The sequence below is a fragment of the Cotesia typhae genome, unplaced genomic scaffold (genome assembly GCF_013202065.1).
Source record: "Cotesia typhae breed Kobodo isofemale line unplaced genomic scaffold, CoteBio_Ctyphae scaffold_121, whole genome shotgun sequence".
Classification (NCBI taxonomy): domain Eukaryota; kingdom Metazoa; phylum Arthropoda; class Insecta; order Hymenoptera; family Braconidae; genus Cotesia; species Cotesia typhae.
The window spans coordinates 2,224,793-2,241,123 of NW_027423773.1; the positions used below are offsets into that span (position 1 = coordinate 2,224,793).

Genomic DNA, 16,331 nt, shown 5'->3' on the forward strand with positions numbered 1-16,331 from the left:
AGTTGGTACTCAAATGAAAGGTTTCGATAAGTGTAACATCGAAATGAGTTTATATTTTAAATAATATCAATACTTAAGAAATTACATATGATTTTGTCAACTAATGATATTTTTTAAGATATAAGCTCATCCCGATGTTACACTCATCAAGAGCTTTCATTTGAGTACCCACATCGATTTTTCATATATTTTATATATTTATATATATCACAAATATGATATATATAAAATATATCAAAAATGTCATGTGGGTACTCAAATTAAAGGTCTTGATGAGTGTATCATCAGGATGAGCTTATATCTGTAAAATGTAAATAATTCACAAGTTACAAGGTCACTTCTCATTTATGTAATTATTTTTAAAAACAAACTAGTTTTAAAAACTGCATTTATAATTTCTTATAGTTTTTAAAAATAATATTTTATTTACTATAATTTTTTAGAAAAAAAAATTCAGAAAATTTTTAGACGTCTTTTAATTTCAGTGTCATTCTTTCTACTTACAATTATTAAAATATCCTTGCATTAGTATCTAAATTTTAAATAAAGTTTTTTATAATATATAAAGATACTGAAATTGAGAAACATATGATAATTTTTTTTAATTTATTTAACAAATAAATTTTAGTAAAAAAAAAATTAAATCTTTAGAAGCTCTTAAAAATTGCAAATGCAATTTTTTAAATATGATTTTTTATACTTAATTTATTTAAAAAAAAAAAAAATTAAAAAAATTTTTAAGTTTCTGATAATTATAATTATAATCTGAAGTCTGAAGTAAATTTATTTCTGATAGTTGATAGTGTAGAAAATATACTTTCCTACTTCAATATAATCTTCAATATAAAATCCTTGTGATGATTCAATACAGCTGAATATTTTGACACAATAATAATAGTAGTAGCACTGATGAGTGTTGCTTAATCCAGCTGTGTCACACATGCATAGTTTTTATCACGTATGTAAAACAATGTTAGTAATCCTATAAACAAATTAAAAATTTTTAACAAAATTACTTCATTATTAAATCATTTTAATTTATTAGAAAAAATGGATCCTTCAATAATAATAGCAGCTGTAGTGTTAATCGCAGTTGTTGCAATGCTTCTGCTGACTACAGTCACTTATAACGCACATGAACAACCTAGTGCGCCTTCTGACGATCCTGAATGTCCACTTGAAAATTTAGAACAACCTAATCCTGAAGCAAGACAACGTCCTGAAGAAAGAAGACAACAAGTTGTCATAAATCAATGCTATCATCCACCGCCGGGTAATTAATTAATTATAAATGAAAATTTTCAATTAAGTTAGCCGAACTTTAAAAAATTAAAAAAAAATTTTTTTTTTAAATGATTAAAAAAAATAAAAAAAAATTTTACTTGTAAAAAATAAAAAAAAAAATTTTTTTTGTTCTAATTTAATTATTTAAAAAAAATCAAAAAATTAAAATCGTCGTCTCACTTTAGTGTTATTAATTTTAATTTTATTTAACAAACAAGTTTGTTAAAAAAAAAAATTTTTTTTTAAAATTGCATTTTTTGTTTTTCAAAATTTCTACGTTTCAATTTTTTTTCTCATTATTTTTTTTTGCTACAATTTATTTGTTAAAAAAATTCTGAAAATTGTTAAGGATCTACTAAAATAATTCTCATCAATTTTGTATAATTATTTAACAATTAAATTGTAATGAAGAAATTAAAAAAATTATAATATTAAATTTATTAATTTTAAAAATTTTTTAAAATGCAAAAATTCTAAAAATTATTAAGTATTTACTAAATTAATATTCATCCATTTAAAAAATTTTTTAACAATTAAATTGTAATGAAAAAATTTAACATGAAGAAATTAAAAAAATTATAATATTAAATTTACTAATCACAATTAAATTGTAATAAAAAAATTTAACATTTTTAAAAAGAAATTTTAAAAAATTATGGCATTAAATTTGTGATTTTATTTAACAAACAAATTTGTAAAAAAATTGCATTTTTAATTTTAAAAATTTAAAGAATTTATATTACAAAATTAATAATTTTATTAATCATAAAAAAAAATTTTTTTAGCGTCATCAACGGATCTTATTTGTTGCTGTTTTGTCTCTGATAGTCCTAGCTATGACAATCAAACTGACCATAACAACGATGATTGTGACTGCTGTAACTGTTGTGGTGATGATGAGGGTTGTGACGGTTGTGATGATGGATGTACTGGTTGTTTTGATTAAAACATTCCTAGTTTATGGACATAACAATCAAAACGGAAGCGATAGCAGTTGAAAAATTTTATTGCTAGGGATGATTTTGAAATTAACAGACATTTTACCAATTTTTATTTTTTAATTAAATTAGTCAATGAGAAAATATTTATTTTTTTATTTTATTAAAATTTCTACTCTTAAAAATGAAAAAAAAATTTATTTATAAATAATCAATTTGGTAAAAAAAATTATGTGCGTTAATTTCAGTTTAAAAATTTTTTTTTAATTTAATACAAATTAAAAAAAAAAAATACTCAGATATTTTTATTAGAATAGATTATTTATTCAATTAGATAATTTAATTTAATTTAAAATTTAGATAATTTTTTTTTTAATTTTGTAATTCTTCAGAAGAAATTTTATTTAAAAATTTTAATTTTTTGTAAAAGTGCCAAAGTACAAAAAGAAAAGAAGAAAAAAAGGTTTTTTAAAAATATATAATTAAAAATGTTGCTTATTTTTGTCGATTAAGATCTGTTGCATACTTTAAAAGAAGAAAAATTTGATCTTAAAAATTTTAGCTCAATTGAAAAAAAATAAGTCCTTCTTATTAAAAATTATAAATACTTATTTTAATAGCTGTTAAAATTTTACATTCATAAATTTTAAATTTTTTATATTAATATTAGTCCGAAAATTTATTGGTGCCATTTTCTCAGGAAAATATAAATAATATATTTGAGATATATTTATAAGCGATGTACTATATTTTGTAAATTTTTTTTTCTTCAATTAATAACCAATAATTGATTGATTACTCATGTACAGAATTGTTATTGTAATTTTATATAGAGATAAGTAAAATAATTTTTAATGTAATAAAATTTTATGATGAAAGTTGTAATCTATATTATTAAGGGGCATATATTTTTGTCTAGAAACATGAATTTTAGGTAATTTTTTGAATTATTTTTAAAAATTGAAAATTTTAAAAAATTAAAAAAAAATTTTTTTTAATTTAAAATTTAAAATGCAATTTTTTTTTAAAATAATTTTCAAGAAAAACTTTGTATTTTAAATAAAATTAAAAATGCAATTTTTTTAAAATAATTTTTAAGAAAAAATAAAATTAAAAAATGGTCAAGTTATTAAAAAATTGAATTTCATGAAAATAAATTTTTTAAAATATTTTTAATATTAAATTTTTACTTCTTTATTCAGAAATTGAAATTTCTTCAAGAAGAAATTATAAAATTTATTATTAATATAAATAATCATTAAAATATTTAAATAAATTATTTTAAAAATTCTAACTTACTAATATCTGATAACTAGTTGCGTGATAAAATCATGAACTGATATAGAAGGTCGCTTACATTTACATTAAAATTGAATGACCACCTTGTGGTAAATGAAACCTTAAGGCATTGCGTCACATCATAAACCATTTTTACCAAAACATTAATTGTTGTAAGCACGTGTATTATAAGTGTGATTTAATATTGTATTTTGTGTTATAATATTTTGGTGCTATTTTTTAGCAAATTATTTTTTTATATTCATTGAGCTGCGTTGAACTTTATTTTTAATAAATGTAGTAAGTATTGAACGTCATTAAATTTATAAAAATTTATTTCCAAAATAATAATCAGTTTTTTAAACTATACAGTAGTAACCTTGATTAAAACTCTGAAAATTAAATTTAAAATTATTTTAATTTTTTTAATTTTTGAAAAGCAAAAAAAAAAATTTTTTTTTTTTTTTTAAGAAATTATTAAAAAAAAAAAAAAATTAATTTTGTAACAATATAAAAGTAAAAAATTAAATTACATTTGCAAATTAAAAAAAAAAATTTTTTTTAAATTAAAAGCTTAAAATTTTATAATTTTTTTTTTTTTTTCAATTAAAAATAAAAAAAATTTTTTTTTTAAAAGATAATTGATAATTTATTAATATAAAAATTAAAAAAATAAAAAATTTAATTTCTTTTTCTAGGATATAAATAAATTTCTTAATTTCAAAGAAGCTATATCACATCAACAATTTTTAAAAATAATTGTAATTTAAAAACTAGACAAGACAATGATTTAAAATTAATACTCTAATAAATACTTGAGAAAAATTAACTTTAAAAAAGTATTAAAATTTTTAAACTGAACAATGTCGGCTAATAATCAAGAAGCAAAAGACTCCAATAATTTATCTTTTAATAAAGAAGAAAAACCACTTGCCAGCAAAAACGAACAAAATGAATCAGATTCAAGCCCCGGATTAATTTCTTCTAACGGAGAAATAAATTGGGATTGTCCTTGCTTAGATGGAATGGCCTCAGGACCTTGCGGTTCAGAATTTAAAGAATCATTTCTCTGTATGTTCAATAATAACTCTGATGAGGAACAAGAAAATTTAGAGTGTCTCACATCATTTAAAAATTTGTTCGCTTGTATGTCAGAATATCCGGATTTTTATCGTGAAAAGGGATTTTCCGACGATCTTTTGAGCATGAAAAAGGAACCGGAAGAAAAATCTGCAGAAAATGAAAAAGAATCTGAGAGGAAGAACCAAAAACAGAACAAAAATGATAAAACAGAATCTAAAGAATGATTTTGTAAAAATGAATGAATTTTAAATATTCTTTGGATTGTAATTTGATAATTAAGTTATTGTTATTTGATAATAAAATTAGTTAAAAACCTATTTAAATATTCGAAATTAATGAAGATTAATGAGATATTTCTTACTTTACTTTCCTAGGTGTGTAATATACTATTTATGAATGGATAGACGGATAATCTTGGATTATCCTCAGTAATATCTGTAGTGAAAAAAAATTTCAGATAGTAGCTAGTATAATCTAGATTATACTGGGTGATATCTGGAGTATACTCATTATAATCTGGATTATAATCATTGTAATCTGGGATGATGTTCAGTGTCATCTTGTTTTTTCCGTGTACTTAAAATAAAAAAAAATTAGGAAAACGGTTGACCCTGACGGCCATACCTGCAACTTCCCGCTACTTTCGTAATTAAGCGCTCGATATTGCACTTATTATGTTTTTGAGCTCTTCCAGCTCAAAAATCTAATTTTCGTGTAATTTTGAGCTCTCCGAGCTCAAAAGTTTGATAGGAGTTTATTAAATCAATATTTTTGGAATTTTCAAATCGTGATAACTTTTGAATGGATTAACCGATTTCCACGCGGTTGGCGGCATTCGACGCAGTTTCATCATCCTCATAAGTTATTTTCAGGATTTAATTGATCAAACTGAAAATTTCAGAGTAACCCCAAAAAAACACTTTTTTCGGTTTTCTTTCGTTCACGATAACTCACGAATAGTAGAAGATCCAACCCTAAATCGTCCTTCACCGGGGTGATTAATGAACGAAACATATTTTAAATGAAATTTAAAATATTAAAAAATAAATAAACAATGGGTTCGTTGAAAAAATCCTGGACAGGCTATATAACGTCTTCTTTTATGGCTATATAACGTCTATATAACGTCTTATATAACAGGCTATATAACGTCTTCAGGCTAATAACGTCTTCTTTTACGTGTCGGACCTTTTTCATCGTCATTGACATTAATTTCTGATGCCGATGAAGTTGTGGCTTCAAAATTATCAGCACTAGGAAACTGGTATATAATACCAACAGTGTCGTGCATTGTGTCTTTTCCGGAAGTGGTGTCAACGAAACGATCAAAGTTATCAAACGCAACATGAGTACTAAGTCCATTCTTTGCAGTGATGCCTGTTGGTATTACAACGTTATTTTGAATTGACGAATAGGTCATTTCAGTTTCTAGTTCTTCTGCTAAGTTGTATCCAATCGAATGACCATATCTATTTAGCATCGTTAAAACTTGCCGAGAATTCGTTAGAGATTTCATTGCTAGTCCAAGAGTTAAATTTTTCGGAGGTTTACATCTTCCTCTGGTAGCAGCATAGATAATATCACTACATATAGCTGTTATTTTTGTCATAGTGGAGTTACCATTATCTTCATAAACGTTGGGCCCTTGGACAAGATTCCGTATGAAATCAAATAATTCTTGAGGAATCTCGCATTCTCCTCGTATAATATTATCAGCAGTCAAATGTCTATTAGGCAGAGGATGACTATCAATGTTCTTGATGCAGTTTCTCAAGTGAAACGCCACATCTTCAAATTTATGTTCTTCTTTTGTTTCCAAGAACTTGGTGTTGTTTGCCATCACCGATACATCGATGTCTATTTTATAAATAATTTTCTGATTCCGTGGTCCACAAGATGCTTCGATTGTAATACGGTCATCAAATGCTTTCTCCAATTTTTTTTGTAACATTTCGGCTCGATATTCTTTGATGTCATCGGAACTTATTTCACCATCTCCAAATTCCAATAACGAAGCCTGATATCGTCGAAATATTTGAGCAAAATACATGACTTTATTATTTTCAATTATTTCGTCTTCAATAAATTGTTTTATTGTTTCGAAAGCCAATTTATGTATATTGCGATATTTTTGCTGATTGGAATCTTCTTGTATTGATCGTCTCTCTTTTGTCTGGTAAGTTGTGTAGCAAGGCTGATGGTAAGCAACAGTCTGGTTTTCAAGCTTCGACAGGATCTCAGTATCACCAAACTTTTGAGCCATTCTTTTGATTTGTTCAGGTACATGATTATCTTTAGGGAATATGAGATTTAGTTTCTTCTTCCCACAATTTTTCCGTAAAAAGTTACAAAACAAACATGTAATTTTGTTACTTGGCGATGCAGTGGATGTTGACGGCTCCTGAAACAATTAAGTTCATTTTATAATCATAAATTCACAAAAGAAAATGGTTTTGGGAATAAACAATGAATTGATCAAGAATTTATCATTACTATTTCATTGTAAATGTAAATTTGTTTATGAAACATCTATTTATAATATTTATTGAAAATTTTCATGCGATTTTAATTTTTTGTTTGCTTCTCTCTAAATGACTAATTATTGTCCTATCTCGTTGAGATCCGCAGAGGTGGGACATATGGTACCAACATCATTTTCTTCTTCGATAGTAATTGTCGATTTACAGGAGTCGGTACGAGAATCCAGGCATTCTGTCCCTTCATCAGCAGTAGAGGTATTAACCTGCGCCTAGAAGTAATTTTTTTAAAAATTAAATATTAATATTTGAAACTCAATTTATATGAAATATTTTATTTACCCAATTATACTAAAAAAAAAGACATAATACTGATACAAAAAATTACAAAAATAACATTTTTTTTTACTCATTTGTTTCATAACATTTTTAAAGAAATGTTGAAAAATTTAGGAATGTAAGAAATGAAAAAAGCAATAAGTGCAAAGTTCTTCAAAAATATTTATTTTTAAATAATTTGTTAAATAAAAAAATATTTTTGAGATGTACTTACAGTGTTCTCCGTACGATATTTTTCAAATTCTTCTTTATATTTATTATCCAAAACGGTTACTTTTTTATAACACGTAGTGTGATAACCAACAAAATCGAGGGATGCTTTGGTTAACTCAACCCCTTTATACTTAAAGTTCTTTTTTTTACGAAAAGCTAACTTTGATGAACAATTTTCAAACGTCTTATCGTTAAATTCAATCAAAGGGTCATCTGAGTCACATAAAAAACACTTTTTAGCCATTTTCACCACAATAATACAGAATAACACGTGTTTGCTACGATATTGTAGGTTACTACGACACCAAAATAATGCTCAGTATTTACTACTGTATATCTATCATTCTCTATCGTATGAAATAATGACATGCGCACTCTCTCTCGTTCGAGGGCCGCGTCACGCGCAACTGCTATGTTGCATCTTTTACAAGTAACAAACTTTTCTTCAAAAACCCAAAACTACTTCATAAGTCGCATTTATTGATTTTTTTTATTTCAATAACTTTTAAATGCAAAGTTCTAAAGCTCTTCTGCAAAACTTTTTTTTTAAATATTAAATTCCTGTAGTTCAACTTTTTTATAATATTTAAGCAGTAATTTTACAAAAAAAAAAAAAAAAAAAAAAAAAAAAAAAAAAATAGTTTAAACTTTTATTTGCATTTGCTGACAGACTATGACTAAGCTGACCAAGTACCTTTCAATATAATCCACTTTTATAATTTTTTAGATGAAAAATATGAAAATATATCATGTAAGCAAATTGTTCGTGATGTGATTGGTCGAATATATCATAAGCATGAAAATATATGCAAATTCGAAATTCATGCGCGCGCAAATTTGAATTCTAGTGTTTTATATTATGAAAATAAAGTTAGCCGACATTTCAAAATTTTTAGAAATTTTTCATTGAAAAAATTTCAATTAAAAAATTTCATCTATAAAAAATTTGAAAAAATATAAGTGTAATTTTTTAGAAACATTTTTTTAGTTGTAATTTAATTAATAAAAAAAAAGAAATCCAAAATTTCCAGACGTCTGCTAATTTCAGTGTCATATTTTCTATTTTAATAAAAAAACTAAAGTAAAAAAATTTAACGCTTACTTTTTTTTATATTAATTACTTCCTCAAGAATCTAACCAGTTTACAGATCTCTGTCCTTGATGCACATATTATTCCACAGAGGATACTTACAACTGACACGAAAAGTACGCAGTATCAAAAACCTTTTACACCGAAAAGATAAAGCTAAAGTTACCGCAAGTATATTCTTCTTTGTAACTTTGCAAATATTTAAAATTTATTCACAGTTTTATTAAAATTAAATTTAATTTGGTAGTCTCGGTATTTCTTCTTTCCTGAGAATTTGTTGTAGTCACAATTTTTTGAAGATTATGTTTACTTACCGTCTAAGAAATTAACACAATTAATGACATTAAAATTTAGCTGTTATACTTCACAATTGTTTTAATTTTTTTTTTAACAAGTAAATTATAGCAAAAAAAAAAATTATTAAAAAAATGGACTTGTAGAAATTTTAATAAATTAAAAATGCAATTTTTTTTAAATAATTTTTTTGTTAAAGAAAATTAAAAAATTTTCAAGTGACAGCTAACTTTAATGTCATTAACAATTATTATAATTAGAACTCATTAATAAAAAAAAAAAGTTGTGAGTATCAATAATTATTTCTTCAGTATTGTTACTTTTTTTTTTTTTTTAAATACTGAGCAATTTTTTTCATTTATTAAATTAGAGATAAAAAATATATATTTTTTTTAATTGCATTTAAAATTTTTTTTACAAATGAAATTTTTTTTTCTATAATAATTTTTTCAATAAAAAAAATTCTAAAAATTTTTAGATGGGTGTGACTTAATTTTTGATAAGTTGAAAATAAAATTCTTTCTTCTTTTATGAAGAATATATTTTCATTTAATTTAAAGAGCAGTAAGTGAAAGAAAGTCAACAAAATTGAATAGCACTCTCTACATTGTAACGTTTAAAGAAACTGAAACAATCTCTATAATTCGAGCAATCGATTCCACTTAAAAAATCTTCACAACCAGAGCAATCGATTCCACCCGAACAATTGCCGTGACTTGAATCATTGTCATTTTCACTGGGTACTAGTTATTGAGAGAATTCGGACTGAAAAGATGCTGACAATAATGGAAACAATCAATACATTTGATTTTATCCTATAATTTCAAGCTTTTAATTAACAGAGAAAGTTTAAACAAGAAACAAATAAAAACTGGGTTACAAAGAAATTTGAAAAAAAAAAAAAAAAAAAAACAAAAAAAAATTTGAAAAATTGTAAGTGCAATTAAAAAAAAAAAAAAAAAATGTTTTTTTAGTTTTAATTCAATAAATGAAGCAAATTAAAAAAATCAAAATTGTCGGCTAACTACACAGAAAAAGGGAAACTGGAAAAATTACATTATTTAATGTAAAAGTGGCTCGTCGTAAAGAAAACTGGAAAAATTACAGTTTCAGATTGTAATTTTTACATTAAAATGTAAATATGAAATTTTACAATGTAATTTTTATAAAATCAAATAAAAAATTGGGTTACAAAAAAATTTGAAAAAAAAAAAAAAAAAAAAAACAATAAAAAATTTGAAAAATTGTAAGTGCAATTAAAAAAAAAAATGTTTCTTTAGTTTTAATTCAATAAATAAAGCAAATTAAAAAAATTAAAATCGTCGGCTAACTACACGGAAAAAAGGAAACTGGAAAAATTACATTATTTAATGTAAAAATGGCCCGTCGTAAAAAAAACTCGAAAATCACTCAGATCACATGTAATTGTTGTCCGAGGCGAAGCTGAGGTCAATAAACATTTGATCTGAGGCTTTCTTATTTACTGCCTTAGATGTGTAAAATACTATTAAGTCAAGAAAATCTTGTTGTTTTGAGAAAATTCAGCCTCTTGCTCTAAAAAATTTAGTTTTTGATAGAAGTAAATTTTCTTGACTTGAGAAAATTTCTCTCTTGCTCCAAAAAATTAAATACAAAGATAGAAGTAAATTTTCATTAATATTTTTATTGATTAACATGTCAAATGAGAAGATCAAATCATGATTTGATTATTAAAAAAAAGAATTAGAAAGAATTCAAAGTGATTATATTTTTAATCATTTTGAATACTTTCTAATCCTTCAAATCCTTTTTAATACTATCTTTTATGGGCATTTAACATGTGAGATCATTTTTAATTCTTTTTTTTAATAAGGAAATATTGAATCATTTTTTTTTTTTTTTTCATTCAATATGTATAATTTTGCACGCTAAAATAATATAAAATGGGTATCAAATATTCCAGAAAAAAATTTTCTCAAGGTGAGAAAATTTTTTTCTTAGCTGAAGTAGGTGGCGCTACTTCCTTAAAGTATCTAAAAATTTTGAACAAATATAAAAATTTATTGTATCAAGTATTTATGATAATTTGAATTAAGAAAAAATTACTTCCACCAAGAATAGAATTTCAAGAAAAATTTACTTAAAACACTATTGCATAACAGAGTCCATTTGTCCTTTAAATTATTTGTAATTGTTCCTGTGATGGTACTATTATTTTTTAAATTTATTTAAAAATACCCAAACTATGTATAGTGTTTATAAATATCAAAAAATCATTAATTAAAAATTTTTTATTTATAATTCGTAAATTTCGCATGTATTACTAAAAAATGATTTAAAAATAATTTAAAAAAATTTTTAAATGCAGAATTTTTTCTTTTAATTTATTCGTTAATAAAAACTTAAAAATTATAAACTGCTCAATGATTTTATAATAAATTTTTGCAAATATAAATTTTTGTTATTTTTCTGTCTCACCTACTACAGAAATTTCAAATTTTAATCACTGTCGGAGGAAAGTTTGACGCATGCATGCGTCCAATTCATTTCTACCCTCGTAATATCAACAAAAGAGTTGTTTTTCGCTAAACAAAGCATGAATTTGAACTTTCTCTCCAACTATAATGACCCAAATGAATATAAGCCAATTAAAATTAAAGCAAAATTGGATAAAATTCGCCAATTAATATTTTAGTTAAACTATTTCAGGATCCACTGAAAGTTTGATTGTTACCATTGGAAAGGTCGATTCAAGCAAGTTAAATTCCTGTGGTAAAATTTGCCCCAATGCCCAGTTAAAAGTAGTTGATCCAGAGTCCAAAGCTACGCTAGGATTTAATCAAACAGGAGAGTTATACTGTCGGAGCAAGTCTTTAATGACTGGTTATTGGAATAACTCAGCAGCAACTGAAGAAGTTATCGACTCTGAAGGTCTTTATTTAAATAATATCGCGTTAAAGATGTTATAAGGGCGTATAATAAAAATTTTATTATTTTTTCTCAGTCCAAAAAAATTTTTAGTTAGGAGAAAATTTTTTTTTTTGTATTTTTGCACGTTTCATATAAAAATACGTCGGTTCTCAAAAAAAAATTTTTTTATACAACCTTATGGCATCCGAGCCCGTGTAAAAAAAAATTATCCTAAAAGAGTCATAAGCTTAGGATCTTAAATGTGACACAATTTAGGACATTTTTATGACACAAAACCGAAATGAAATTTCAATTTTAGGAAAATATTGTCGCAATTACTCAGAGAAAAAATATTGTAAAAAGTACTTTTATGACAATTTTAGGACACTTTTATGAATTTTAGTACACTTTTATGACGACTTTAGGATACTTTTATGACAATTTTAGGATAATTTTATGACAAAAGTATCCTAAAATTGTCATGAAAATGTCCTAAAATTGTCATAAAAGTACTTTTTACAATATTTTTTCTCTGAGTAATTGCGACAATATTTTTCTAAAATCGAAATTTTATTTCGGTTTGGTGTCAAAAATTTATCATAAAAATGTCCTAAATCTTGTCACGTTTAGAATCCTAAGCTTTTGACTGTTTTAGGAAAATTTTTTTTTTACACGGGAGGTGGGTCACGGGAGCCATAAAGGCATATAAAATTTTTTTTTGCATTTATGCATATTTCGAACGATACTACGTATCCTAAGTGCAATTTTTAAAAAATATTTCTTGGGTTTAAAATTTAATATATGAAGTAACATAAAAAAATCAATAATGTTAGCTAACTTTATTATAATTATTTTTATTAAAAAATATTTTATTTTTAACTTAACCATTAATTTATTTATTTTAGGGTGGTATCATTGTGGTGATTTGGTTTATTATGATGAAGACGGTAATTTCTTCATAGTCGAAAGAATAAAGGAACTGATAAAATATAAACTTCGTCATGTATCTCCAGCTGTAATTGAGAATGTAATATTAGATTTGCCCAGGGTTGCAGAAGTAGCAATGATAGCAAAGCCAGATGATATTGATGTTGAACTTCCTATGGCGTTTGTTAAAAAAAAATCCATGAGCACAAGTTAGTTTTCACTTGTTTATAATTTTAATAAATATAAATAAAATTAATAAATAATATTGTTTTAAATTAAAAGGTTACTGAGGATGACATTCATCGAATAGTCAATAATAACTTACATGACATGATGAAACTACGAGGAGGAGTTTATTTCTTAAAAGAAATGCCGCATACTGTCACTGGAAAAATTTCAAGAACAGAACTTCGGGCAATGGCTAAAACTCTTGAAGTTTGAAAAAATTATTTTGTATGTTTATTTTATATACATGACTAGAATTCAAATTTGCGCGCGCAAGCGCGCACCTGAGTTTTAAATTTGCACTAAAATTCAAATTTACGCGCGCTTCGAGTGTAGAGTTTGCATATATTTTTATGCTTTGATATATTTGACAAATAATTTAAATGTAAAGTATTAATTTTTTTGGAAGAAGTGTAACTTTAAAAAGTTGCTTTTTTTTTTAATTTCATAAAAATATACATTTTTATTTTTTTAAATTAGGTTTTTGTTTTTTAATATTTAAGTACGCTAAGAGAAAAAATTTATTTTGCAAAAAATGAGTAATATTGTAGTAAAAAATAAATTTGTTGAAAATTTTGAAAAATTTTTGTTAGCTGAAGAAATAAAAATTTTTTTTTAAACTTTCTTATTGAAAAAAAAATTTTTATGATTTGGAAAAAAAAAAAAAAATAAAATAAAAATAAAAATTTAACAAAAAAGTTGACAAAATTAATTTGAAACACTAATTCGGGCTTTTTTAATCCAAATTATTTTTTTCCAAATCTATAAAATTTTTTCCGTTAAAAAAATTTTTTTAATTTTCAAAAAATTAATTTCTCATTATAAGATTCCTCATTTTTGTAAAAATTACACAATTTAATATTTAAAATTAACAAATAAGGCTTTGTTATTTGAAAATTATTTGTAATTAAAAAATATCTTAATTTTTATTAATTAAATTATTATTAAAAAATCCAAAGTTTTGTTTTCAGGCAAAGAAAAAATTATCTCGAAATAAATAGGAATTATAAATTAAATTAAAGTTATCTGACTTGATTCTTTGCTCGAGTAACTTTAGTCGATAGCATTTGCAATACGTGATAAAATAAATAACAAATTGACCTTTTGGAGTAACTTTAAAAAGCACGACTTTTTTTTACAGCTTAACTTTATTTCAAACCCTAGTCAAGTTTTTTTTTTTTTTTTTTTTTTTTTTTTTTTTTGGATTAAGTTAGTACTTTTAGAGCAAACATTTTTTTAACTCTCGCAGAGTTTCTAAAATTTGTTTTTTCATTGAGTACGAAGAAAAAAAATCCAGATGTATTAGGATTAATCTTCTTTGACCTACTGAAGCTATATATTATAAAATGAACTGTTTTACTAATTTTAAATTAGTAATTTATTATTCTTTTACTTTCAAATGTGGTGTGTTGAATAGTTTTATAAATAATTTCAAAGTTTTTAACAAACATTTCGACAAGTCATAAACATTCCATAGCTAAAGAATCTCTCAACAATACATACCCTGGCTACGTTGGTAAATATACTCGCTTGTTTACGTATTCTCGGAGCTAAAAATTATCGTTTGCAGACTCGAGTGTATATAAATACAAACAAAATATTCAATGTCAAATCATGTAGTTTTTGACACAACAATTTTTACATTGCATAATTTTTATTTTTATTTTAAGATTTGTTATTTAAATTGGAAATTATTCAGGTTTAAAAAAAAAATTCTGAATAATAAAATATTTATAAAATTTTTCATTTTTTAAAAAATTGTTTTCTTCTTATCAGATAATTTTTTATTTATTATCTATATTATTAAGAGAGTAGCAAAATTAAGAAATTCTCTTGTATCTCGAGAACTATTGACATTTTTAAAGATATAAGCTCATCCTGACGTTACACTCATCAAGACCTTTCATTTGAGTACCCACATCGATTTTTTATATATTTTATATATTTATATATATCACAAATATGATATATATAAAATATATCAAAAATGTCATGTGGGTATTCAAATGAAAGGTCTTGATGAGTGTAACATCGAAATGAATTTATATCTTAAAAAATGTCAATAATTAAGAAATTACCTTGTATCTGCTTAACTAATGATATTTTTAAAGATATAAGCTCATCCCGACATTACACTAATCGAAACCTTTTATTTGAATACCCACATCAATTTTTCATATATTTCATATATTTATATATATTACATATATGTATGTATGAAAAATATATATCAAAATGCATGTGGGTACTCAAATGAAAGCTCTTGATGTGTGTAACATCAGGATGAGCTTATAACTTCAAAAATGTCAATAATTAAAAAAGTACAGTGCAATTCAACAAAATTTATTATTTAATAAAGCAAGATTTTATTTATTTATAGTTCACGGTCCCGGCAGACATAGTGACTGCAAGGTTGCTAGTAAAATTTTAATCTAGTTATTTAAAAATTTAATAAAGTAACATAATTTTATTATTAAAAATAGTTACACAATAAAATATATATGTATATGATTCATATTTTATGATCAAGAATATAAAAAAAAAAATATGAAATAAAGTTTTAATAAATTTTTTTTTAAAACTTTTATCATAAAATTACATTAAAAAATTTTTTAATTTCTAATTTTTCGAATTTTAATTAAATCTATAATTTTCTCTCTTTTAATAAAATCCAATTTATTAATCAATAAATTTTAATACAAAATTAATTTTTCTATTTAACTATGTAATAAAGAAAAAAAAAAAAAGTGAATGACCTGGAGGGTCAATCATTTTCCACAAAACATCAGTGACTCAACTATTTATAAATATATGTTTACAAGTTTAAAAAAAAAAAAAGTAATATGCGACGGTATTCTTAAGACATTTTATCCACCGAGATTCTTGTACTCCACCAACCATCTAAAATTTTATTTTTAGCCAAACCTCATACTCTACATACTCTTCTCAGTATGTATGATGTCACATTTTCAAAGTCTAAGTTTTATTTTATGAATTTAAATAAGTTGCTTTTTAATCCGATTGAACTACCGCGAAATATTAATAAAAAAAAAAAAATAGTAATAATAAAATAAATAATTTAATTTTTTTTAATTATGATAATGAGACTGAAAATTGGTGATCAATTTTATCTACTTAAGTATTATGAATCGTTTGACAGTTTACAATTAAAAAATAAAATAAATAATAATAATAATAATAATAATAATAATTTAAATGGAAACAGTATTAAAAAAAATTTTAATAAAATAATACCTGAAAATAATAAAAATAGTGTAAAAAAAAATTTAACTG

General features: G+C 23.8%; 4 protein-coding genes across 6 annotated transcripts; 3 read left to right on the top strand and 1 right to left on the bottom strand.

The window, feature by feature from the left end:
• Positions 1-772: 772 nt before the first annotated feature.
• Positions 773-3,021, top strand: LOC141533759 (uncharacterized). 2 transcript variants are annotated; one of them, XM_074252797.1, is made up of 3 exons: positions 773-958; positions 1,046-1,273; positions 2,070-3,021. In XM_074252797.1, exons 2-3 carry the CDS (start codon positions 1,051-1,053, stop codon positions 2,228-2,230), a joined length of 384 nt encoding a protein of 127 aa, XP_074108898.1. In that variant the 5' UTR covers positions 773-958; positions 1,046-1,050; the 3' UTR covers positions 2,231-3,021. The 2 variants fall into 2 exon arrangements, with proteins under 2 accessions (XP_074108898.1, XP_074108897.1); XM_074252796.1 differs by having other exon boundaries at positions 774-972; positions 2,070-3,020.
• Positions 3,022-4,363: 1,342 nt separating this feature from the next.
• LOC141533871 (mitochondrial intermembrane space import and assembly protein 40-B-like) lies at positions 4,364-4,807 on the top strand. The gene has a single exon (XM_074252962.1). It carries the CDS (start codon positions 4,364-4,366, stop codon positions 4,805-4,807), a length of 444 nt encoding a protein of 147 aa, XP_074109063.1.
• A 256-nt stretch (positions 4,808-5,063) lies between these two features.
• On the bottom strand, positions 5,064-8,192 carry LOC141533919 (uncharacterized). Of its 2 annotated transcripts, none has more exons than XM_074253021.1 (3): positions 7,614-8,192; positions 7,234-7,332; positions 5,064-6,984 (listed from the first exon to the last, which is right to left on the bottom strand). In XM_074253021.1, exons 1-3 carry the CDS (start codon positions 7,854-7,856, stop codon positions 5,743-5,745), a joined length of 1,584 nt encoding a protein of 527 aa, XP_074109122.1. In that variant the 5' UTR covers positions 7,857-8,192; the 3' UTR covers positions 5,064-5,742. The 2 variants fall into 2 exon arrangements, with proteins under 2 accessions (XP_074109122.1, XP_074109123.1); XM_074253022.1 differs by having other exon boundaries at positions 7,077-7,332; positions 7,614-7,663.
• A 3,315-nt stretch (positions 8,193-11,507) lies between these two features.
• On the top strand, positions 11,508-13,524 carry LOC141533872 (luciferin 4-monooxygenase-like). The gene is made up of 4 exons (XM_074252965.1): positions 11,508-11,532; positions 11,685-11,906; positions 12,791-13,017; positions 13,092-13,524. Exons 1-4 carry the CDS (start codon positions 11,508-11,510, stop codon positions 13,251-13,253), a joined length of 636 nt encoding a protein of 211 aa, XP_074109066.1. The 3' UTR covers positions 13,254-13,524.
• Positions 13,525-16,331: the final 2,807 nt, after the last annotated feature.

Coding starts and splice junctions, on each gene's coding strand:
- LOC141533919 (XM_074253021.1), bottom strand. CDS start 7,856: ATGGCTAAAAAGTGTTTTTTATGTGACTCAGATGACCCTTTGATTGAA. Junction 7,333..7,613: donor AATATCGTACGGAGAACACT/GTAAGTACATCT, acceptor AATTACTTCTAG/GCGCAGGTTAATACCTCTAC. Junction 6,985..7,233: donor CTATCGAAGAAGAAAATGAT/GTTGGTACCATA, acceptor TAATTGTTTCAG/GAGCCGTCAACATCCACTGC.
- LOC141533871 (XM_074252962.1), top strand. CDS start 4,364: ATGTCGGCTAATAATCAAGAAGCAAAAGACTCCAATAATTTATCTTTT.
- LOC141533872 (XM_074252965.1), top strand. CDS start 11,508: ATGCGTCCAATTCATTTCTACCCTC. Junction 11,533..11,684: donor TCCAATTCATTTCTACCCTC/GTAATATCAACA, acceptor AAACTATTTCAG/GATCCACTGAAAGTTTGATT. Junction 13,018..13,091: donor TTAAAAAAAAATCCATGAGC/ACAAGTTAGTTT, acceptor GTTTTAAATTAA/AAGGTTACTGAGGATGACAT.
- LOC141533759 (XM_074252797.1), top strand. CDS start 1,051: ATGGATCCTTCAATAATAATAGCAGCTGTAGTGTTAATCGCAGTTGTT. Junction 1,274..2,069: donor ATGCTATCATCCACCGCCGG/GTAATTAATTAA, acceptor AAATTTTTTTAG/CGTCATCAACGGATCTTATT.